The sequence below is a fragment of the Salvelinus fontinalis genome, chromosome 6 (genome assembly GCF_029448725.1).
Source record: "Salvelinus fontinalis isolate EN_2023a chromosome 6, ASM2944872v1, whole genome shotgun sequence".
NCBI classification, from domain to species: Eukaryota; Metazoa; Chordata; class Actinopteri; order Salmoniformes; family Salmonidae; genus Salvelinus; species Salvelinus fontinalis.
Window position 1 is genome coordinate 17,058,765 of NC_074670.1, and position 20,478 is coordinate 17,079,242.

General features: G+C 41.2%; 1 protein-coding gene across 3 annotated transcripts; it reads right to left on the bottom strand.

Annotated features, from left to right (window-relative positions):
• On the bottom strand, nt 1-3,931 carry LOC129857196 (glutathione S-transferase kappa 1-like). Of its 3 annotated transcripts, none has more exons than XM_055925210.1 (9): nt 3,564-3,931; nt 3,419-3,443; nt 2,921-2,992; nt 2,555-2,636; nt 2,260-2,388; nt 1,681-1,826; nt 1,267-1,383; nt 1,010-1,103; nt 1-111 (listed from the first exon to the last, which is right to left on the bottom strand). In XM_055925210.1, the coding sequence occupies exons 3-9, from the start codon at nt 2,990-2,992 to the stop codon at nt 68-70; spliced, it is 684 nt and encodes a 227-aa protein (XP_055781185.1). In that variant the 5' UTR covers nt 3,419-3,443; nt 3,564-3,931; the 3' UTR covers nt 1-67. The 3 variants fall into 3 exon arrangements, with proteins under 3 accessions (XP_055781185.1, XP_055781186.1, XP_055781187.1); XM_055925211.1 differs by having other exon boundaries at nt 3,399-3,443; XM_055925212.1 differs by lacking the exon at nt 3,564-3,931 and having other exon boundaries at nt 3,399-3,525.
• Nucleotides 3,932-20,478: the final 16,547 nt, after the last annotated feature.

Sequence of the window (20,478 nt, forward strand, 5' to 3'; positions counted from 1 at the left end):
TCATATCTATAGTATTTATTAATCTTAATGAATTCCATACATGACAGTCCCAGTTTCATGTTTCAAGTCACAGTTTGGCAGCAGCAGGCTGGGGTCCCATCCACTTCTCTCCTAGAAGACAGAAGGATATGATTGGATAAGGTCTGCGCTGAGGTGAATCTTGATGGGCTCAAAAAGATGATAGTAATGATATAGGAACCAAAATTCGAAACAATAGAATCTACCATATTTAGCAACCAGGACGCAATAATGATAACTGTCTTGAGTTGTGTGATTACATACCTTTTGATTGATAAATCTATCAAAAGAATGTGTGAGGTGCATGACATAAAACGTGTACAATGACATGTGACGTATTACAATAAGATGTACAGTATTGATTGCAGTCCCGTGTAGATTAGTTGGTAGAGCATGGCGACAGGGTTGTGGGTTCGATTCCCACGGGGACCAGCACAAAAAAAAAGTATTAAAATGTATGCACTCACTACTGTAAGTCGCTCTGGATAAGAGTGTTTGCTAAATGACGTAAAATGCCAAATTGCTGTAAGTATATAGCCTACAGTAATTGTTATCTTAAAGGTTGACTTTGGACACAAAACGGTCGAACTCCGCCCCTTTCTCAAGTTGGGGTGTGACTTTGGTGGTTCGTCGATGTGTCATTCTGGTCATGCGCGCCCCGTGACCGACGTAGCTAGTTCGTTAGCTAAGCTAGCCACTGTAGCTAGCCAGTAACTCCTCCAGTATGTGTTGACCTAATATCACAGGATTCGTTTTTGGACAGACGCTAAAGAGATCGGTAAGAAATGGCACTTCTGTAGCTAAATATTGTATTCATCCAAATTGTATTTGTTTTTAAGCATTACATGCCCTGGTATAATGGTTCATTGATAAGTCATACTGGTTAAAGTCAATTCTATAATATGCTATTTGTAAATATTCTGATGCATACAAAGTGGGAGTTTATGCAGGAACATGACACCTTATGATGCCAGAGGAAGTGTGGGCTCACCTATGCAGTGGGCAATGAGCTCAAATCGGTCAGAGCCATAGAACACCTCCGCCTTTCCATTCACATGACACACAGCCAGAGGAAAACCAAAGGCCTGAGATAGAGAGTACAAAGACAAGGTGAGATAGCGAAAGAAGTGAATGCACTGATACTGATGTCCACTCCCACACTGATGGCTGCTATTGTCATTAACAGCCATCTAAACCATCTACATGTATGGGGTGGGGTTGGTTGGGAGAGGAGGAGGAGACACTGACCCTATGGTCCAGTGCTTCCTGGGTCGATCTCTTCAGCTTTTCTTTGATTTCCTTAGAGGTGGACAGTTTCAGCAGCTCTTCTACCTCACTGGCTGAGAGCCCCGCCTTCATGGCTGCCTGGAAAAAAACATGAATCATATTAAACAAACAACCTGCAATGTTCAACTCCATGACGCCACCATCTACCCAGACCCAATCTCAAAATGCTCTAGGAGGATTATGCCCTCCAGCACTCAGGGATTGTGATCTTGAGTGCAATTGCATTAGTGTTGGGAGATAGCATTTATTTAACACTTCAGTAAAATGCACATCTTTCAGATATTATGTGAAAGGCACATGTGACTAACACTAGACAGATGATGAATGGAGAGAAGCCTTGAACTCAAGCTACAGTGACTGAGTACTTCCTGGTACCTCAGAGAGTGATGCAGGCTGGGTAATGTCTTTGTCTTGGCTCCAGATCCTCATCCACAGCTCCCGAGACACCTGCTCTACCTGTTTATCTCCTCCCACCTCCCTCTCCTGTACCGCCGCCACAAAGCGCATGGCAGACAGCGAGCCTGGGACAGACAAAAACATGGTCGAAAAATGTGGTGACTGAGGTCAGCAAGGAGTTTATTTTACTTGACAGCGAGGCACAAAAAGGCTAAGAGAGACCATACATAATATAGAACAGGCATGTTGACAGCACAGACGTTTTTCTCCTTAAGTGTCCCCAACAGACAGCAGTACTCAATGGAATGTTACAGGGAGAGACCTGTCACCACCAGCTACCAAATCTTGGCCTACTGCATTGAGGCCTAGACCTGTTAAAGATGCTATATTAGGAAACCTTCATTGATCTTTAAGATACATTCTATATAAGAAACAGTACTGGCATATTAATGCTGTTCCCACCCATGTGTATCCTGAATATATCCAATAGCGTTCTCATAAGCTTGGCAAAATAGGCTACTGGCATATTTACATAAAGGAGATGCAGGGGGGTTGCACCTTTTTCAAACATGGCCTCAAAGGGGTCAGCAGGGGGACTGATGGGAACCTGGAAGTACTGGGCTAGACGGTGCAGGTCTGTGGTCATATACAGGAACTTGTTTGGGACCAGACCTGGGGGCTTATTACCTGGAATACAGGATAAAAGTACAATCAGACTTTATATCACAATGCAGATGACTCATCATAATGACTTTTTAATGGCTGACTGACAACATGTGCAATGTAAACATAACAATCCATCCATAGCCTATTGTGAAGTCTGGTTTGTGTAATGTTGATCTCAGCTACTTACCTGACCCTTGCATGATGCCCCCCAAGAATGCAGGACGTAGTTTAAGTTCAATGTTCCACACATTTCTGTAACGGCACATGACCTACAGATCAGATACATGCACAATGATTAGTCAATGCATATAACTCTACCTCTGAAATTAAAAAATGTACAATCTAAAGCAGGGCTGCCCATCCCTCTTCCTGGAGATCTACTGTCCTGTAGGTTTTCAGTCCAACCCGAATTTAGCATACCTGATTCAACTAGTTAAGATCTTGTGGAGCAGCTAATTAGTAGAATCAGGTGTGTTAAATTAGGGTTGGACTGAAAACCAACAGGATAGTAGATCCAGGAAGAGGGTTGGGCAGCCCTGATCTAAAGACTAACCTCAAAGCCAAGCCATGAGTAGGGAGAGACCACGTCATAAAACAGTTCAATCACTTTCCTAGAACCTGCCATCTGAAGGATTTTTTTTGTATTATTGCAACAATAATAACAATATTACACATCAATACAGGGACATTCTTGTGAACACAATGACAACAAGTGAAATAATAGAACACCAGGCAAACACCCCGAAAAAAAAAAAAATCAGGACATCATTAATGTGTGGATACAGTTAGCTAGTTGTAACATCGTCATCGCACTGCAAGTAAAAACGTGCCTGTAGCCAAAATATTTAGCTAGTTGTAACATCCATGTAACATCGTCATCGCACTGCAAGTAAAAACGTTCCTGTAGCCAAAATATTTAGCTAGTTGTAACATCCGTGTAACATTGTCATTGCAAGTAAAAACATTTCTGTAGCCACAAGCACTTAGTTATAACGTTATTTTGTGAGGTAAATTAAAACGTTTTATCTTACGTCATTGTTAATTACGTTACCTTTGACCACCAGCTAGATGTCCGTCTGTCAAAGAAACAACTGTGTCAAAGTTCAACCATTGAAAACAATCAAATGCACTTTGAACTCTGAATGTTTTAAAGTTGAGAAAGTTGCACATGTGCACCAAGAGATCATTCAAATTACCCGTGCAAAAGTCAAACAAGCTGTTATCTTTGTTCTTTCGTTGTGTATTTCAAGGATACATGTAAACTACCAATAAATACACTAAATTGGAGCCGCTTTAAATAACGCGGATAGAATTAGCTTCAGTCTAGCGCGCAGTGCTTCTGGATCATTGGTGGATGGGGTACATTGTGTTAAATTACGTTTAAAGTAGTTTTACTTTCATAGCTAACCCTAATCCTTTTCCTAACCTTAACCTAATTATCATAACCTGCTGCGTAAGATCTCCTAACCTGCTACGAAAAGTAAATTATAGTCAATTGTGACATAAACTGTACTCATCTAGTCAAAACCGTGTTTGTTTACTTTATACATTATTCTTCAAATTTATTGGCGAATCGCAACCAACTGATATGTGCATACACTGCCACCTACTGCCCTGGAGTGTGATGCCGGTCACGACCTACAGTACCCGAAGCACTAGACATTCTTCTACCGCTCTGCTCGTTTTGATACAAAAACACTGCCCTAATAATAGTTTGCAGCCATCCACAAAAAATATAAAGCGTAACATGTAAAGTACTGGTCCCATGTTTCATGAGCTGAAATAAAAGATCCCAGAAATGTTTCATACTAATAAAAAAAGCTTATTTCTCTAAACTGTTGTGCACAAATTTGTTTACATCTGTGTTAGTGAGCATTTTATCCTTTGTCAAGATAATCCATCCACTTATCTCAGTTGCTAGCTGTGCCACTAGAGATCCACTAGAGATTCGAGTCCAGGCTCTGTCGCAGCCGTTCGAGACTGGGAGACCCATGGGGCGGCGCACAATTGGCCCAGCATCATCCGGGTTAAGGGAGGGTTTGGCCGGCTGGGATGTACTTGTCCCATCGCGCTCTAGCGACTCCTGTGGTGGGCCGGGTGCATGCACGCTGACACGGTCGCCAGGTGCACAGTGTTTCCTCCAACACGTTGGTGTGGCTGGCTCCGGGTTAAGCGGGCATTGTGTCAAGAAGCACTGCGACTTGGTTGGGTTGTGTTTCGGAGGACGCATGGCTCTCGACCTTCGCCTCTCACAGGAGTTGCAATGATGCGACAAGACTGGAACTACCATATGGATACCACAAAATTGGGGAGAAGACATTATTTCTGTCTGAAAAACTCATTCTGATTGACTGGGCCTGGCCCTCCAGTGGTTGGGCCTGGCTCCCAAGTGGGTGGGCCTATGCCCTCCCAAGCCCATCCATGGCTGCGCCCCTGCCCAGTAATGAAATCCACAGATTAAGGCCTAATTAATTTATTACAATTCACTGATTTCCTTATTATTTTTCTAAAAACTACATTGTTGGTTACGGGCTTGTAAATAAGCATTTCACGATAAGGTGCATTCAACGCCATGTGACAAATCAAATTTGATTTTATGTACTAAAGTCGATTTAATCTACACTTCCGTTAGTCCCCTCATGTGGTGATTGGCATTTAGGCTGTGACAATGAAAAGGCAGCAGACAGGCCTACAGTGTAACGGCTGTCCTCCTCCTCATCTCAATGTCAGACCAATGTGCAGCGTGGTATGTGTCCATAATATATTTTAATGAAACAAACGAACACAGAAACAAAACAATAAACGATACGTGAAATACAAACAGTTCCGTGTGGGACAAACACTGACACGGAAAATAACCACCCACAAAACACATCAGAAAACAGGCTCCCTAAATATGGTTCCCAATCAGAGACAACGACAAACACCTGCCTCTGATTGAGAACCATATTAGGCCAAACGAAAAACCCAACATAGAAAAACAAGCATAGATAACCCACCCAACTCACGCCCTGACCATACTAAAACAAAGAAAATACAAAAGAACAAGGTCAGAACGTGACATACAGTAGGTTTTAGCAGGGACGTTGGGTAGGATGACCTGATTTGTAACTATGAAAATCCTTTTGTCAAACAGATTGCGAACCCTAAAGAGTACATTTCATTCTAGAGGGGATACAAAAAAATATAAAATAGTTTGGTTAGAGTGTAGGGGCAGATTTATGTAATATGTTCTTCAGGAGATTTTATTAGCTATTTACTTTATTTAGTCTGATTAGTGGAACAATTCTCATTCTTAACAATGGGCTAAAATATAGGGTAATTACTGTGCTTGTCAGCAAGAACACTACTGTCGCCCCCCACACTTATTTTATTATTCCACCTCTTTCCAGTTTTGCCAGCGCAATCTCATATTTGAAATCTGATATGCCTACTTGTGTCTTTGAAAATGAATTATATAAGGCTATGTATTTTTGCCAGTCATGTACAGTTTTGAATAAGTCATACAAATAAGCATTGGATAGTAAATGTTCCAGGAGTCAAATATAATTTTTAACATTTTAGTATTGTGCACATGCTAGGCAGAGATGGCAGGTGGACTCACAACTCATAAACACATCACATAATGTCTATGTGGAGTAAAATGATGGCAAGGATCTTCAACTAGTAGTCATAAACCACCTGAATACTAATCTTCAACTAGTAGTCATAAACCACCTGAATATTGATTTTATTTTATTTTATTTATTTAACCTTTATTTAACCAGGTAGGCAAATTGAGAACACGTTCTCATTTACAATTGCGACCTGGCCAAGATAAAGCAAAGCAGTTCGACACATACAACAACACATAGTTACACATGGAGTAAAAACAAACATATAGTCAATAATACAGTGAAAAAAAATAAGTCTATATACAATGTGAGCAAGTGAGGTGAGATAAGGGAGGTGAAGGCAAACAGATATATGTATAAATAAATAAAATATAAAAAGGCCATGGAGGCGAAGTGAGTACAACACAGCAAGTAAAATAAAAACTAAAAAAACACTGGAATGGTTGGTTTGCATTGGAAGAAAGTGCAAAGTAGAGACAGAAATAATGGGGTGCAAAGGAGCAAAATAAATTAATAAATAAATACAGTAGGTAAAGAGGTAGTTGTTTGGGCTAAATTGTAGATGGGTTATGTACAGGTGCAGTAATCTATGAGCTGCTCTGACAGCTGGTGCTTAAAGCTAGTGAGGGAGATAGGTGTTTCCAGTTTCAGAGATTTTTGTAGTTCGTTCCAGTCATTGGCAGCAGAGAACTGGAAGGAGAGGCGTCCAAAGGAAGAATTGGTTTTGGGGGTGACTAGAGAGATATACCTGCTGGAGCGCGTGCTACAGGTAGGTGCTGCTATGGTGACCAGCGAGCTGAGATAAGGGGGGACTTTACCTAGCAGGGTCTTGTAGATGACCTGGAACCAGTGGGTTTGGCGACGAGTATGAAGCGAGGGCCAGCCAACGAGAGTGTACAGGTCGCAGTGGTGGGTAGTATATGGGGCTTTGGTGACAAAACGGATGGCACTGTGATAGACTGCATCCAATTTATTGAGTAGGGTTTTGGAGGCTATTTTGTAAATGACATCACCGAAGTCGAGGATTGGTAGGATGGTCAGTTTTACAAGGGTATGTTTGGCAGCATGAGTAAAGGATGCTTTGTTGCGGAATAGGAAGCCAATTCTAGATTTGACTTTGGATTGGAGATGTTTGATGTGGGTCTGGAAGGAGAGTTTACAGTCTAACCAGACACCTAGGTATTTGTAGTTGTCCACATATTCTAAGTCAGAGCCGTCCAAAGTAGTGATGTTGGACAGGCGGGCAGGAGCAGGCAGCGATCGGTTGAAGAGCATGCATTTGGTTTTACTTGTATTTAAGAGCAGTTGGAGGCCACGGAAGGAGAGTTGTATGGCATTGAAGCTCGCCTGGAGGGTTGTTAACACAGTGTCAAAAGAAGGGCCAGAAGTATACAGAATAGTGTCGTCTGCGTAGAGGTGGATCAGAGAATCACCAGCAGCAAGAGCGACATCATTGATGTAAACAGAGAAGAGGGTCGGTCCAAGAATTGAACCCTGTGGCACCCCCATAGAGACTGCCAGAGGCCCGGACAACAGACCCTCCGATTTGACACACTGAACTCTATCAGAGAAGTAGTTGGTGAACCAGGCGAGGCAATCATTAGAGAAACCAGGGCTGTCGAGTCTGCCAATGAGGATGTGGTGATTGACAGAGTCAAAAGCCTTGGCCAGGTCAATGAATACGGCTGCACAGTATTGTTTCCTATCGATGGCGGTTACGATATCGTTTATGACCTTGAGCGTGGCTGAGGTGCACCCATGACCAGCTCTGAAACCAGATTGCATAGCGGAGAAGGTGTGGTGTGATTCGAAATGGTCGGTAATCTGTTTGTTGACTTGGCTTTCGAAGACCTTAGAAAGGCAGGGTAGGATAGATATAGGTCTGTAGCAGTTAGGGTCAAGGGTGTCCCCCCCTTTGAAGAGGGGGATAACCGCAGCTGCTTTCCAATCTTTGGGGATCTCAGACGACACGAAAGAGAGGTTGAAGAGGCTAGTAATAGGGGTGGCAACAATTTCAGCAGATAGTTTTAGAAAGAAAGGGTCCAGATTATCTAGCCCGGCTGATTTGTAAGGGTCCAGATTTTGCAGCTCATTAAGAACATCAGCTGACTGTATTTGGGAGAAAGAGAAATGGGGAAGGCTTGGGCGAGTAGCAGAGGGGAGGGCAGTGCTGTTGTCCGGGGTAGGGGTAGCCAGGTGGAAAGCATGGCCAGCCGTAGAAAAATGCTTATTGAAATTCTCAATTATAGTGGATTTGTCGGTGGTGACAGTGTTTCCTATCTTCAGAGCGGTTGGAAGCTGGGAGGAGGTGTTCTTATTCTCCATGGACTTTACGGTGTCCCAGAACTTTTTTGAATTTGTGTTGCAGGAAGCAAATTTCTGCTTGAAAAAGCTAGCCTTGGCTGTTCTAACTGCCTGTGTATATTGGTTTCTGGCTTCCCTGAAAAGTTGCATATCACGGGGGCTGTTCGATGCTAATGCAGAACGCCATAGGATGTTTTTCTGATGGTTAAGGGCAGTCAGGTCAGGAGAGAACCAAGGGCTATATCTGTTCCTGGTTCTAAATTTCTTGAATGGGGCATGCTTATTCAAGATGGTGAGGAAGGCATTTTTAAAAAATGACCAGGCATCCTCTACTGACGGGATGAGATCAATATCCTTCCAGGATATCCCGGCCAGGTCGATTAGGAAGGCCTGCTCGCTGAAGTGTTTCAGGGAGCGTTTGACAGTGATGAGTGGAGGTCGTTTGACCGCTGACCCATTACGGATGCAGGCAATGAGGCAGTGATCGCTGAGATCTTGGTTGAAAACAGCAGAGGTGTATTTGGAGGGCAAGTTTGTTAGGATGATATCTATGAGGGTACCCGTGTTTACGGAATTGGGGTGGTACCTGGTAGGTTCATTGATAATTTGTGTGAGATTGAGGGCATCAAGCTTAGATTGTAGGGTGGCTGGGGTGTTGAGCATGTTCAAATTTAGGTCGCCTAGCAGCACGAGCTCTGAAGATAGATGGGGGGCAATCAGTTCACATATAGTGTCCAGAGCACAGCTGGGGGCAGAGGGTGGTCTATAGCAGGCGGCAACGGTGAGAGACTTGTTTTTAGAGAGGTGGATTTTTAAAAGTAGAAGTTCAAATTGTTTGGGAACAGACCTGGATAGTATAACAGAACTCTGCAGGCAGTCTTTGCAGTAGATTGCAACACCGCCCCCTTTGGCCGTTCTATCTTGTCTGAAAATATTGTAATTGGGGATAAAAATGTCTGATTTTTGGTGGTCTTTCTAAGCCAGGATTCAGACACGGCTAAAACATCCGGGTTGGTAGAGTGTGCTAAAGCAGTGAACAAAACAAACTTAGGGAGGAGGCTTCTAATGTTAACATGCATGAAGCCAAGGCTATTACGGTTACAGAAGTCATCAAAAGAGAGCGCCTGGGGAATAGGAGTGGAGCCAGGTACTGCAGGGCCTGGATTCACCTCTACATCACCAGAGGAACAGAGGAGAAGTAGGATAATGGTACGGCTAAAAGCTATGAGAATTGGTCGCCTAGAGCTACTAGAGCAGAGAGTAAAAGGAAGTTTCTGGGGGCGATAAAATAGTTTAAAGGAATAATGTACAGACAAAGGTATGGTAGGATGTGAATACAGTGGAGGTAAACCTAGGTATTGAGTGATGATGAGAGAGATCTTGTCTCTAGAAACATCATTGAAACCAGGTGATGTCATCGCATATGTGGGTGGTGGAACTGATAGGTTGGATATGGTATAGAGAGCAGGGCTAGAATCTCTACAGTGAAATAAGCCAATAAACACTAACCAGAACAGCAATGGACAAGGCATATTTACATTAAGGAGAGGCATGCTTAATCGAGTGATCAGTAAGGGTCCAGTGAGTAGAGGTTGGTTGGGGTCGTGGCGATCCAGACAGCTGGCCGGGTATATGGCTATCGGTAGCAGCATAGGATGGAGGTCTGTTTGTAGATACCTCGTGCGTTTCCGTCGGTAGGTTCCGTGTAGTGGGGTTTTGTTCAGATAGCAGCCGATAGGACAGCTAACGATTAGCGGGCCTCAGGTGAGCGTTCAGGTAACGTCGGGACGGATTTGCCGGTTGGATACATCCCTCGGGCAGATAACGTCGGCAGTCAGTCGTGAAGGCCCGGTGGGGTTCCGTATCTGCAGCAGCAACAAAAGAAACGGGTCCGGATGGTGATGGAACTCCTCAGCTGGCTAGCTCCAGCATGATTTGAGTTTGCTCCGGGGTCGACGTAAGCCAATAGTCACACGGTATGCAGCTAGCTAGCTGCGAAATCAAGGTGCAAGTGTCCAGAGCCTGCGGTTGGAATCCGGGGAAACTGGGAGAAAAAAAGTCCCGGAATGCTCCGGTCCGAGTCGCGTTGCACAAAAGTGCCGGTAGATTATCGAGCTAAAGGAATAGCTGATGACCGCAAAACGTGGGCAGCTGAAACACCAACGCTAGCTAGCAAACCGGCTAATTTCGGGGCAGCTACAGATTAGCTTCTGGCTAGCTATCGGAGTAGCTTCTGGTTAGCTATCAGGCTAGCTTCTGAATTAGCCCCTGGCTATCTTCCACGATGGATTTTCAGATTGAGGTAAATATTACTTATTGTAATTGGTGAAGCGGGTTGCAGGAAAGCTTTTGCAGGAAAGCTTTTGTAGTTGAGTTCTTGGATAATAAAATAAATAAAAGATATGTGAAGAAAAGGTGTAAATATATATATATATACAGGACACGACAAGACAATACGGAAAGACGTCTGAACTGCTAAGCCACCTTGGAGAGAATCTTCAACTAGTAGTCATTAACCACCTGAATACTAATCTTCAACTAGTAGTCATAAACCACCTGAATATTGATCTTCAACTAGTAGTCATAAACCACCTGTAACGACGGGTGAGTGAAATGAGTGAGGAGTCAACTGCAGAGAGCGAAATGTACAGGAAAAAGCTTTAATGTCCAAACATGGGTGAATGCCCAAAACACTGGCGCTAAACAAACCCCAAACCTTGTTACAAACACTAGACAGCGAAAAACACAAAACAAGACACGATACATCACCAAACGTAACAACCAACAAGCCCGCACAAACACTAGCGGGCAAAACGAAACTAAATAGCACCCATCCCAAAACCCCAACAAGGAACAGGTGAAAACAATTAGACAGACATAAACGAAAAGGACAAAGGGATCGGTGGCAGCAAGTAGACCGGCGACGACGACCGCCGAGCGCCACCCGAACAGGAAGGGGAGCCACCTTCGGTGGTATTCGTGACACCACCTGAATATTGATCTTCAACTAGTGGTCATAAACCACCTGAATATTGATCTTCAACCAGTAGTCATAAACCACCTGAATATTGATCTTCAACTAGTAGTCATAAACCACCTGAATATTGATCTTCAACTAGTGGTCATAAACCACCTGAATATTGATCTTCAACTAGTAGTCATAAACCACCTGAATATTGATCTTCAACTAGTAGTCATAAAGCACCTGAATATTGATCTTCAACTAGTAGTCATAAACCACCTGAATATTGATCTTCAACCAGTAGTCATAAACCACCTGAATATTGATCTTCAACTAGTAGTCATAAACCACCTGAATATTGATCTTCAACCAGTAGTCATAAACCCACTGAATATTGATCTTCAACTAGTAGTCATAAACCACCTGAATATTGATCTTCAACTAGTAGTCATAAACCACCTGAATATTGATCTTCAACTAGTAGTCATAAACCACCTGAATACTAATCTTCAACTAGTAGTCATAAACCACATGAATATTGATCTTCAACTAGTAGTCATTAACCCCCTGAATATTGATCTTCAACTAGTAGTCATAAACCACCTGAATACTAATCTTCAACTAGTAGTCATAAACCACATGAATATTGATCTTCAACTAGTGGTCATAAACCACCTGAATATTGATCTTCAACTAGTAGTCATAAACCACCTGAATATTGATCTTCAACTAGTAGTCATAAACCCCCTGAATATTGATCTTCAACTAGTAGTCATAAACCACCTGAATATTGATCTTCAACTAGGGGACATAAACCACCTGAATATTGATATTCAACTAGTAGTCATAAACCACCTGAATATTGATCTTCAACTAGGGGACATAAACCACCTGAATACTAATCTTCAACTAGTAGTCATAAACCACCTGAATATTGATCTTCAACTAGTAGTCATAAACCACCTGAATATTGATCTTCAACTAGTAGTCATAAAGCACCTGAATATTGATCTTCAACTAGTAGTCATAAACCACATGAATATTGATCTTCAACTAGTAGTCATAAACCACCTGAATATTGATCTTCAACTAGTAGTCATAAACCCCCTGAATACTAATCTTCAACCAGTAGTCATTAACCACCTGAATATTGATCTTCAACTAGTAGTCATAAACCACCTGAATATTGATCTTCAACTAGTGGTCATAAACCACCTGAATATTGATCTTCAACTAGTAGTCATAAACCACCTGAATATTGATCTTCAACTAGTAGTCATAAACCACCTGAATATTGATCTTCAACTAGTAGTCATTAACCACCTGAATATTGATCTTCAACTAGTGGTCATAAACCACCTGAATATTGATCTTCAACTAGTGGTCATAAACCACATGAATATTGATCTTCAACTAGTAGTCATAAACCACCTGAATATTGATCTTCAACTAGTAGTCATAAACCACCTGAATATTGATCTTCAACTAGTAGTCATAAACCACCTGAATATTGATCTTCAACTAGTAGTCATAAACCACCTGAATATTGATCTTCAACTAGTGGTCATAAACCACCTGAATATTGATCTTCAACTAGTGGTCATAAACCACCTGAATATTAATCTTCAACTAGTAGTCATAAACCACCTGAATATTGATTTTCAACTAGTGGTCATAAACCACCTGAATATTAATCTTCAACTAGTAGTCATAGACCACCTGAATATTAATCTTCAACTAGTAGTCATAAACCACCTGAATATTGATCTTCAACTAGTGGTCATAAACCACCTGAATATTGATCTTCATTTGATTTTTCTTGAAGGTTGGGTCATCTTGAAAAATGCAGTGTTATAACAAGAACATTTTCAAACACACAGCACTTGGTGAACATAGATCTGGGTGGCCAACCCTCCTTGAGAGGATTTTCTTCCATCCCTATTTTAAAGAGATAGATCCCAAATGACAACATATTAAATGTTTGTGTCCTTACCTTCAAAGCAGTCTATAGCCAAGCAGGCTCATGTCTACGATTTGGTTACCCACTGCCATCAACCATTAACATGAACATTTCCTGTGCAGAGCCTTGTTGTAGTGCTAACACTTCCTGGCACATGTCTCATAACAACTTTCCACCTGAGAACAGGGACCAATCCCGGCTTCCAACCTTCCCACTGTTTATAACACTTGCCTGTCTCCCTATCTAATTCCATTACTGTCTCAATAAAGTGTCAAACCACCTAAAAAAAACATTAAAAAACATATTAGCATACTTTACATATCATACCCAAAAGTAACAAAGTAGTCAAATTTGGAGTGTTAATTTAATGTTCAAAGTATCCTGAAAATACCTAATTTTCCACCCTGGTAATAGGCCTAAGCCATGTAAAAATACATAGAATTTCAGGAAATTCGCTTTAAAACAGTAAGCCCCCAGTCCCCCATCTATGGATTGGCCAGGGGGCAATGAAATTCACATAGCAAATCTCACTCCAAACTTTCTTCAAAAGTTGGTAGCCCTGAATTATTACAATGCTCTGAAATAGTAAAATATGAATAAATATTGCATGACTTCTTATCATACATTTACTACAATGATGTACACATATTAACAGTGAAAATGTTCTAAAATAATATATTTGTATTACTTGCTATGAAAGTATACATTTTGACATCTTATTTTATAGTTTGTACAGTGCATTCAGAAAGTATTCAAACCCCTTGACTTTTTCCACATTTTGTTACATTATAGCCCTATTCTAAAATTGATGAAATATTTTTTCCCTCATCAATCTAAGCACAACACCCCATGATGATAAAGTGAAAAGAGGTTTTTAGAAATACCTTATTTACATATTCAGACCCTTTGCTATGAGACTCGGAATTGAGCTCAAATGTATCCTGTTTCCATTGATCATCCTTAATATGTTTTTTTACAACTTGATTGGAGTCCACCTGTGGTATATTCAATTGATTGGACATGATTTGGAAAGACAAGACAAATACGTATATTAAGATCCCACAGTTGAAAGTGCATGTCAGAGCAAAAACCAAGCCGTGAGGTCGAAGGAATTGTCCATAGAGCTCCGAGACAGGATTGTGTCGAGCCACAGATCTGGGGAAGGGTACCAAAACATTTCTGCAGCATTGAAGGTCCCCCAAGAACACAGTGACCTCCATCATTCTTAAATGGAAGAAGTTTGGAACCACTAAGACTCTTCCAAGAGCTGGCCGCCCGGCCAAACTGAGCAATCAGTGGAGAAGGGCTTTGGTCATAGAGATGACCAAGAACCCGATGGTCACTCTGACAGACCTCCAGAGTTCGTCTGTGGAGATGGGAGAACCTTTGTGGTAGAGTGGCCAGACGGAAGCCACTCCTCAGTAAAAGGCTCATGACAGCCCGCTTGGAGTTTGCCAAAAGGCACATAAAGGATTCTCAGACCATAAAAAAACAAGATTCTCTGGTCTGATGAAACCAAGATTGAACCATTTGGCCTGAATGCCAAGCGTCACATCTGGAGGAAACCTGGCACACTCCCTATGGTGAAGCATGGTGGTGCCAGCATCATGCTGTGGGGATGTTTTTTAGCGGCAGGGACTAGGAGACTCGTCAGGATCGAGGGAAAGATGAACGGAGCAAAGTACAGAGAGATCCCGGATGAAAACCTGCTCCAGAGGGCTCAGGACTTCAGACTGGGGTGAAAGTACACCTTCCAACAGGACAACAACCCTAAGCACACAGCCAGGACAATACAGGAGTGGCTTCGGGACAAGTCTCTGAATGTCCTTGAGTTGCCCAGCCAGAGCCCGGACTTGAACCCGATCGGACATCTCTGGAGAGACCCGAAAATAGCTGTGCGGTGAAGCTGTCCATCCAATCTGACAGAGCTTGAGAGGATCTACAGAGAAGAATGGGAGAAACTCCCATTCTTCTCTGTAGGGGGGGGAGGGGGGGATATATTTCTCCCATGGGCAAAGAAATTCAAAAGGGGTGATGGTTTTAATTAACAGTAATTTTGATCCAAATGTGCAAATTGTCCAAACAGATCATCAAGGTAGATGGATTATTTTAAATATGTTATTGGACAATAAACAGATATGGCTTATTAACTTATACGGTCCAAATAATGATGATCCAAGCTTCTTTTAAAATATATATAAGAATTTATCAACTCTACAAGCAACACTAGACTCTATTATTATGGTGGGAGATTTTAATACGGTCTTAAAATACATCTATGGACCGGAAAGGAAATCCCACTATCACCCTCAGGCACTTAAGGAAATCATGAATGTCATAGATATATTGGAATTAATGGATATATGGAGACTTAAATACCCTGATCTAGTGAGATATACATGGAGGAGGCTTAATCAAGCTAGTCGTCTTGACTACTTTCTTATGTCATTCTCTCTGGCACCAAAAGTTTAAAAGTGTTGATAGGGAACAGAATGCAGTCGGATTATCACATAATTGACATTTATATTACTCTTACAGAATTTCCACGTGGGCGAGGATATTGGAAATTTAATCAAAGCCTACTAGATGATAAATTGTTTAGAACTAGAACAGAAGAATTTATAACTGATTTTTTCCGACATAACATAGGTACAGCAGATCCCCTTATTGTATGGGACACTTTTATATGTGCCTTTAGAGGCCATGCAATTCAGTACTCATCGATAAAACAAAAGACATTTAGATCAAGAGAGTCCATATTAATAAAGGAGATTAAAGGACTAACAGTACAGTTAGATAGCAATAAAAATTGTACCATAGAGGCACAGAATAAGCTAGAGGAAAAACAAAAAGAAACGGAGGAACTTATTCAAGAAAGATCCAGTGTAATATACACTGCTCAAAAAAATAAAGGGAACACTTAAACAACACAATGTAACTCCAAGTCAATCACACTTCTGTGAAATCAAACTGTCCACTTAGGAAGCAACACTGATTGACAATACATTTCACATGCTGTTGTGCAAATGGAATAGACAAAAGGTGGAAATTATAGGCAATTAGCAAGACACCCCCCAAAACAGGAGTGATTCTGCAGGTGGTGACCACAGACCACTTCTCAGTTCCTATGCTTCCTGGCTGATGTTTTGGTCACTTTTGAATGCTGGCGGTGCTCTCACTCTAGTGGTAGCATGAGACGGAGTCTACAACCCACACAAGTGGCTCAGATAGTGCAGTTCATTCAGGATGGCACATCAATGCGAACTGTGGCAAAAAGGTTTGCTGTGTCTGTCAGCGTAGTGTCCAGAGCATGCAGGCGCTACCAGGAGACAGGCCAGTACATCAGGAGACGTGGAGGAGGCCGTAGGAGGGCAACAACCCAGCAGCAGGATCGGTACCTCCGCCTTAGTGCAAGGAGGTGCACTGCCAGAGCCCTGCAAAATGACCTCCAGCAGGCCACAAATGTGCATGTGTCAGCATATGGTCTCACAAGGGGTCTGAGGATCTCATCTCGGTACCTAATGGCAGTCAGGCTACCTCTGGCGAGCACATGGAGGGCTGTGCGGCCCCACAAAGAAATGCCACCCCACACCATGACTGACCCATCGCCAAACCGGTCATGCTGGAGGATGTTGCAGGCAGCAGAACGTTCTCCACGGCGTCTCCAGACTCTGTCACGTCTGTCGCATGTGCTCATGTGCTCAGTGTGAACCTGCTTTCATCTGTGAAGAGCTCAAGGCGCCAGTGGCGAATTTGCCAATCTTGGTGTTCTCTGGCAAATGCGAAACGTCCTGCACGGTGTTGGGCTGTAAGCACAACCCCCACCTGTGGACGTCGGGCCCTCATACCACCCTCATGGAGTCTGTTTCTGACCGTTTGAGCAGACACATGCACATTTGTGGCCTGCTGGAGGTCATTTTGCAGGGCTCTGGCAGTGCACCTCCTTGCACAAAGGCGGAGGTAGCGGTCCTGCTGCTGGGTTGTTGCCATCCTACGGCCTCCTCCACGTCTCCTGAAGTACTGGCCTGTCTCCTGGTAGTGCCTGCATGCTGACACTACGCTGACAGACACAGCAAACCTTTTTGCCACAGTTCGCATTGATGTGCCATCCTGAATGAACTGCACTACCTGAGCCACTTGTGTGGGTTGTAGACTCCGTCTCATGCTACCACTAGAGTGAGAGCACTGCCAGCATTCAAAAGTGACCAAAACATCAGCCAGGAAGCATAGGAACTGAGAAGTGGTCTGTGGTCACCATCTGCAGAATCACTCCTGTTTTGGGGGGTGTCTTGCTAATTGCCTATAATTTCCACCTTTTGTCTAATCCATTTGCACAACAGCATGTGAAATTTATTGTCAATCAGTGTTGCTTCCTAAGTGGACAGTTTGATTTCACAGAAGTGTGATTGACTTGGAGTTACATTGTGTTGTTTAAGTGTTCCCTTTATTTTTTTGAGCAGTGTATTATAAAAATAAAGCGAACTAGATGGAATATGGGGAAAAATGCACCAAATTCTTTTTCAAGCTTCAATATAGAAATGCTACCAAAATGTTTTTATTGAAACTTGTTACAAATGATGGTGTCACGCATGATTCACCTAATGATATTTTGAAAGAGGAAGTAAAGTACTTTAAGAATATGTTTTCGTTTCAGTCTCCTCCATCTCCACTAACTGAAACTGATTGTATGGATTTTTTCCCTAATAATAATGTAAAATTAACATCTGTACAGAAATACCCATGTGAAGGCCAAATCACAGAGGAGGAACTTCTTGATGCAATTAAAGCCTTTACGGCTGGGAAAACTCCAGGGCTGGATGGCATACCAGTGGAAGTATACAAAACTGTTTTTGATATACTCAGAGGACCATTATTAGCATGTTTTAACCACTCCTCTATAAATGGTAGATTATCAGACACGCAACAAGAAGGTCTGATATCATTATTACTGAAACAGGACCCAAGTGGTGTATATAAAGATCCAGTCCATTAAAAAAATTGGAGACCTCTTACACTTCAGTGTTGTGATGCAAAAATCCTCGCAAAATGCATGGCGCATAGAATTAAAAAAGTATTGTCAGATATTATTCATCCTAATTTTTTTTTACATGGACGATATATTGGAGATAATATAAGACAAGTGCTGGAAACAATAAAATTCCATGAAATATCGGGGATAGCAGGCCTGGTTTTCATAGCTGATTTTGAAAAGGCTTTTAATAAAGTACGACTGAAGTTTATATATAAATGCCTAGAATATTTAAATGTTGGGGAATCTCTTATAAATGCGTTAAAGTTATGTAAAGTAACCCTAGGTGTAAAACTGTAAATAATGGCTACATCGCAGAAAGTTTAAAACTATCTAGAGGAGTAAAACAAGGTTGTCCACAATCGGCATGTCTATTTATTATTGCCATCGATATGTTAGCTGTTAAAAGTAGATCAAACAATAATATTAAGGGATTAGAAATCTGTGGCTTAAAAACTAAGGTGCCATTGTACGCTGATGATTCATGTTTTCTTTTAAAACCACAATTAGAATCGCTCCACAGCCTGATAGAGGATCTAGATACTTTTGCTATCCTCTCTGGATTAAAACCAAATTATGATAAGTGATATTACGTATTGGATCACTAAAAAAATGCCTATTTTACATTACCGTGTAGTTTACCAATTAAATAGTCTGATGGAGATGTGGACATACTCGGTAAACAAATCCCAAAAGAAAGAAATGAACTCACTCCATAACATTTTTATAGAAAGTTAGCAAAAATAGATAAGATCTTGCTTGCTACTGTCTATTTGTGGGAAAATCACCCTGATTAACTCTTTAGTCATATCACAGTTTACCTATTTGTTTATGATTTTGCCTACACCTAGTGACCTGCTTTTTAAATTATATGAACAAAATTTTATTTGGAATGGCAAGCCAGACAAAATTAAAAGGGCCAATTTATATAACGAATATGAATTTGGAGGGCAGAAAAGATTAAATAGTAAAACATCAGACCTCTAACTAAAGGCATCAGTCATACAAAAGTTATACTTAAATTCAAACAGGTTCTCTAGTAAATTGATAGGAATGTCTCATCCTATGTTCAAGAATGGCCTTTTTCCCTTTATTCAGATTACACCTGCTCACTTTCGGTTGTTTGAAAAGGAAAACAATCTCCAAAATATTGTTATTTTTTAAACAAGCCTTAGAAAGTTGGTTGCAATTTCAGTTTAATCCACCTGAAAAGACAGAACAAATAATACAACAAATATTGTGGTTAGACTCAAATATACTAATTGATTAAAAAAAACATATTTTTCGAAGAAGTTTTTAAAGAGGTATATTTTTAGTGAATGATATCATAAATAGGACTGGTGGAGTTATGTCACACATGCAGCTAACACAGACACATGGAAATGTCTGCTCTACCCAAAATCACAACCAACTAATTGCAGCATTACCACAAAAATGGAAGAGGCAAGTAGAAGGAAGATCGAGTCCATTTAAAAAATTGGAGACCTCTTACACTTCAGTGTTGTGATGCAAAATGCTTGGCGCATAGAATTAAAAAAGTATTGTCAGATATTATTCATCCTAATCAGACAGTTTTTTTTACATGGACGATATATTGGAGATAATATAAGACAAGTACTGTCTGCTCTACCCAAAATCACAACCAACTAATTGCAGCATTACCACAAAAATGGAAGAGGCAAGTAGAAGGGGAAAAAAGTAGGGAACTTGTATGTCGGACCTGTATTAAAGAACATAAATGGTTAAAGAAAAGTGTGATAAATAAAAAAAATAAACCAATTTCATTTAAGGACCAAAAAACGGACAGCTGTGCCATATAAATTGCAAAATAGTTGGGAAGAGATTTTCGATGTACCCATTCCATGGCACATGGTTTATGAATTGATACGCAAAACAACGCCGGATTCAAAACTTCAAATTTTTCCATTTAAATTACCAAAAGTCTTGCAACCAATTGAATGTTATATATATGGGGGATACAATCTTCCTAGCTCTGCAGATTTTGCTGTGATGAGGCAGAGTCATTAGATCATTTATTTTGGTATTGTCCATATGTAGCTCGTTTTTGGTCACAGGTTCAGGAATGGCTGAAGAATTGCAACATTTGCCTAGAACTAACGCTGTAGATAGCAATACTCTGTGATTTGAAAAGCCATAGTCAATCAATCAATAATATAATAATTATTTTAGCAAAAAAAATTGTTTTTCATTTACAATCTGTAGAAGCTATGAGAATAGAAAG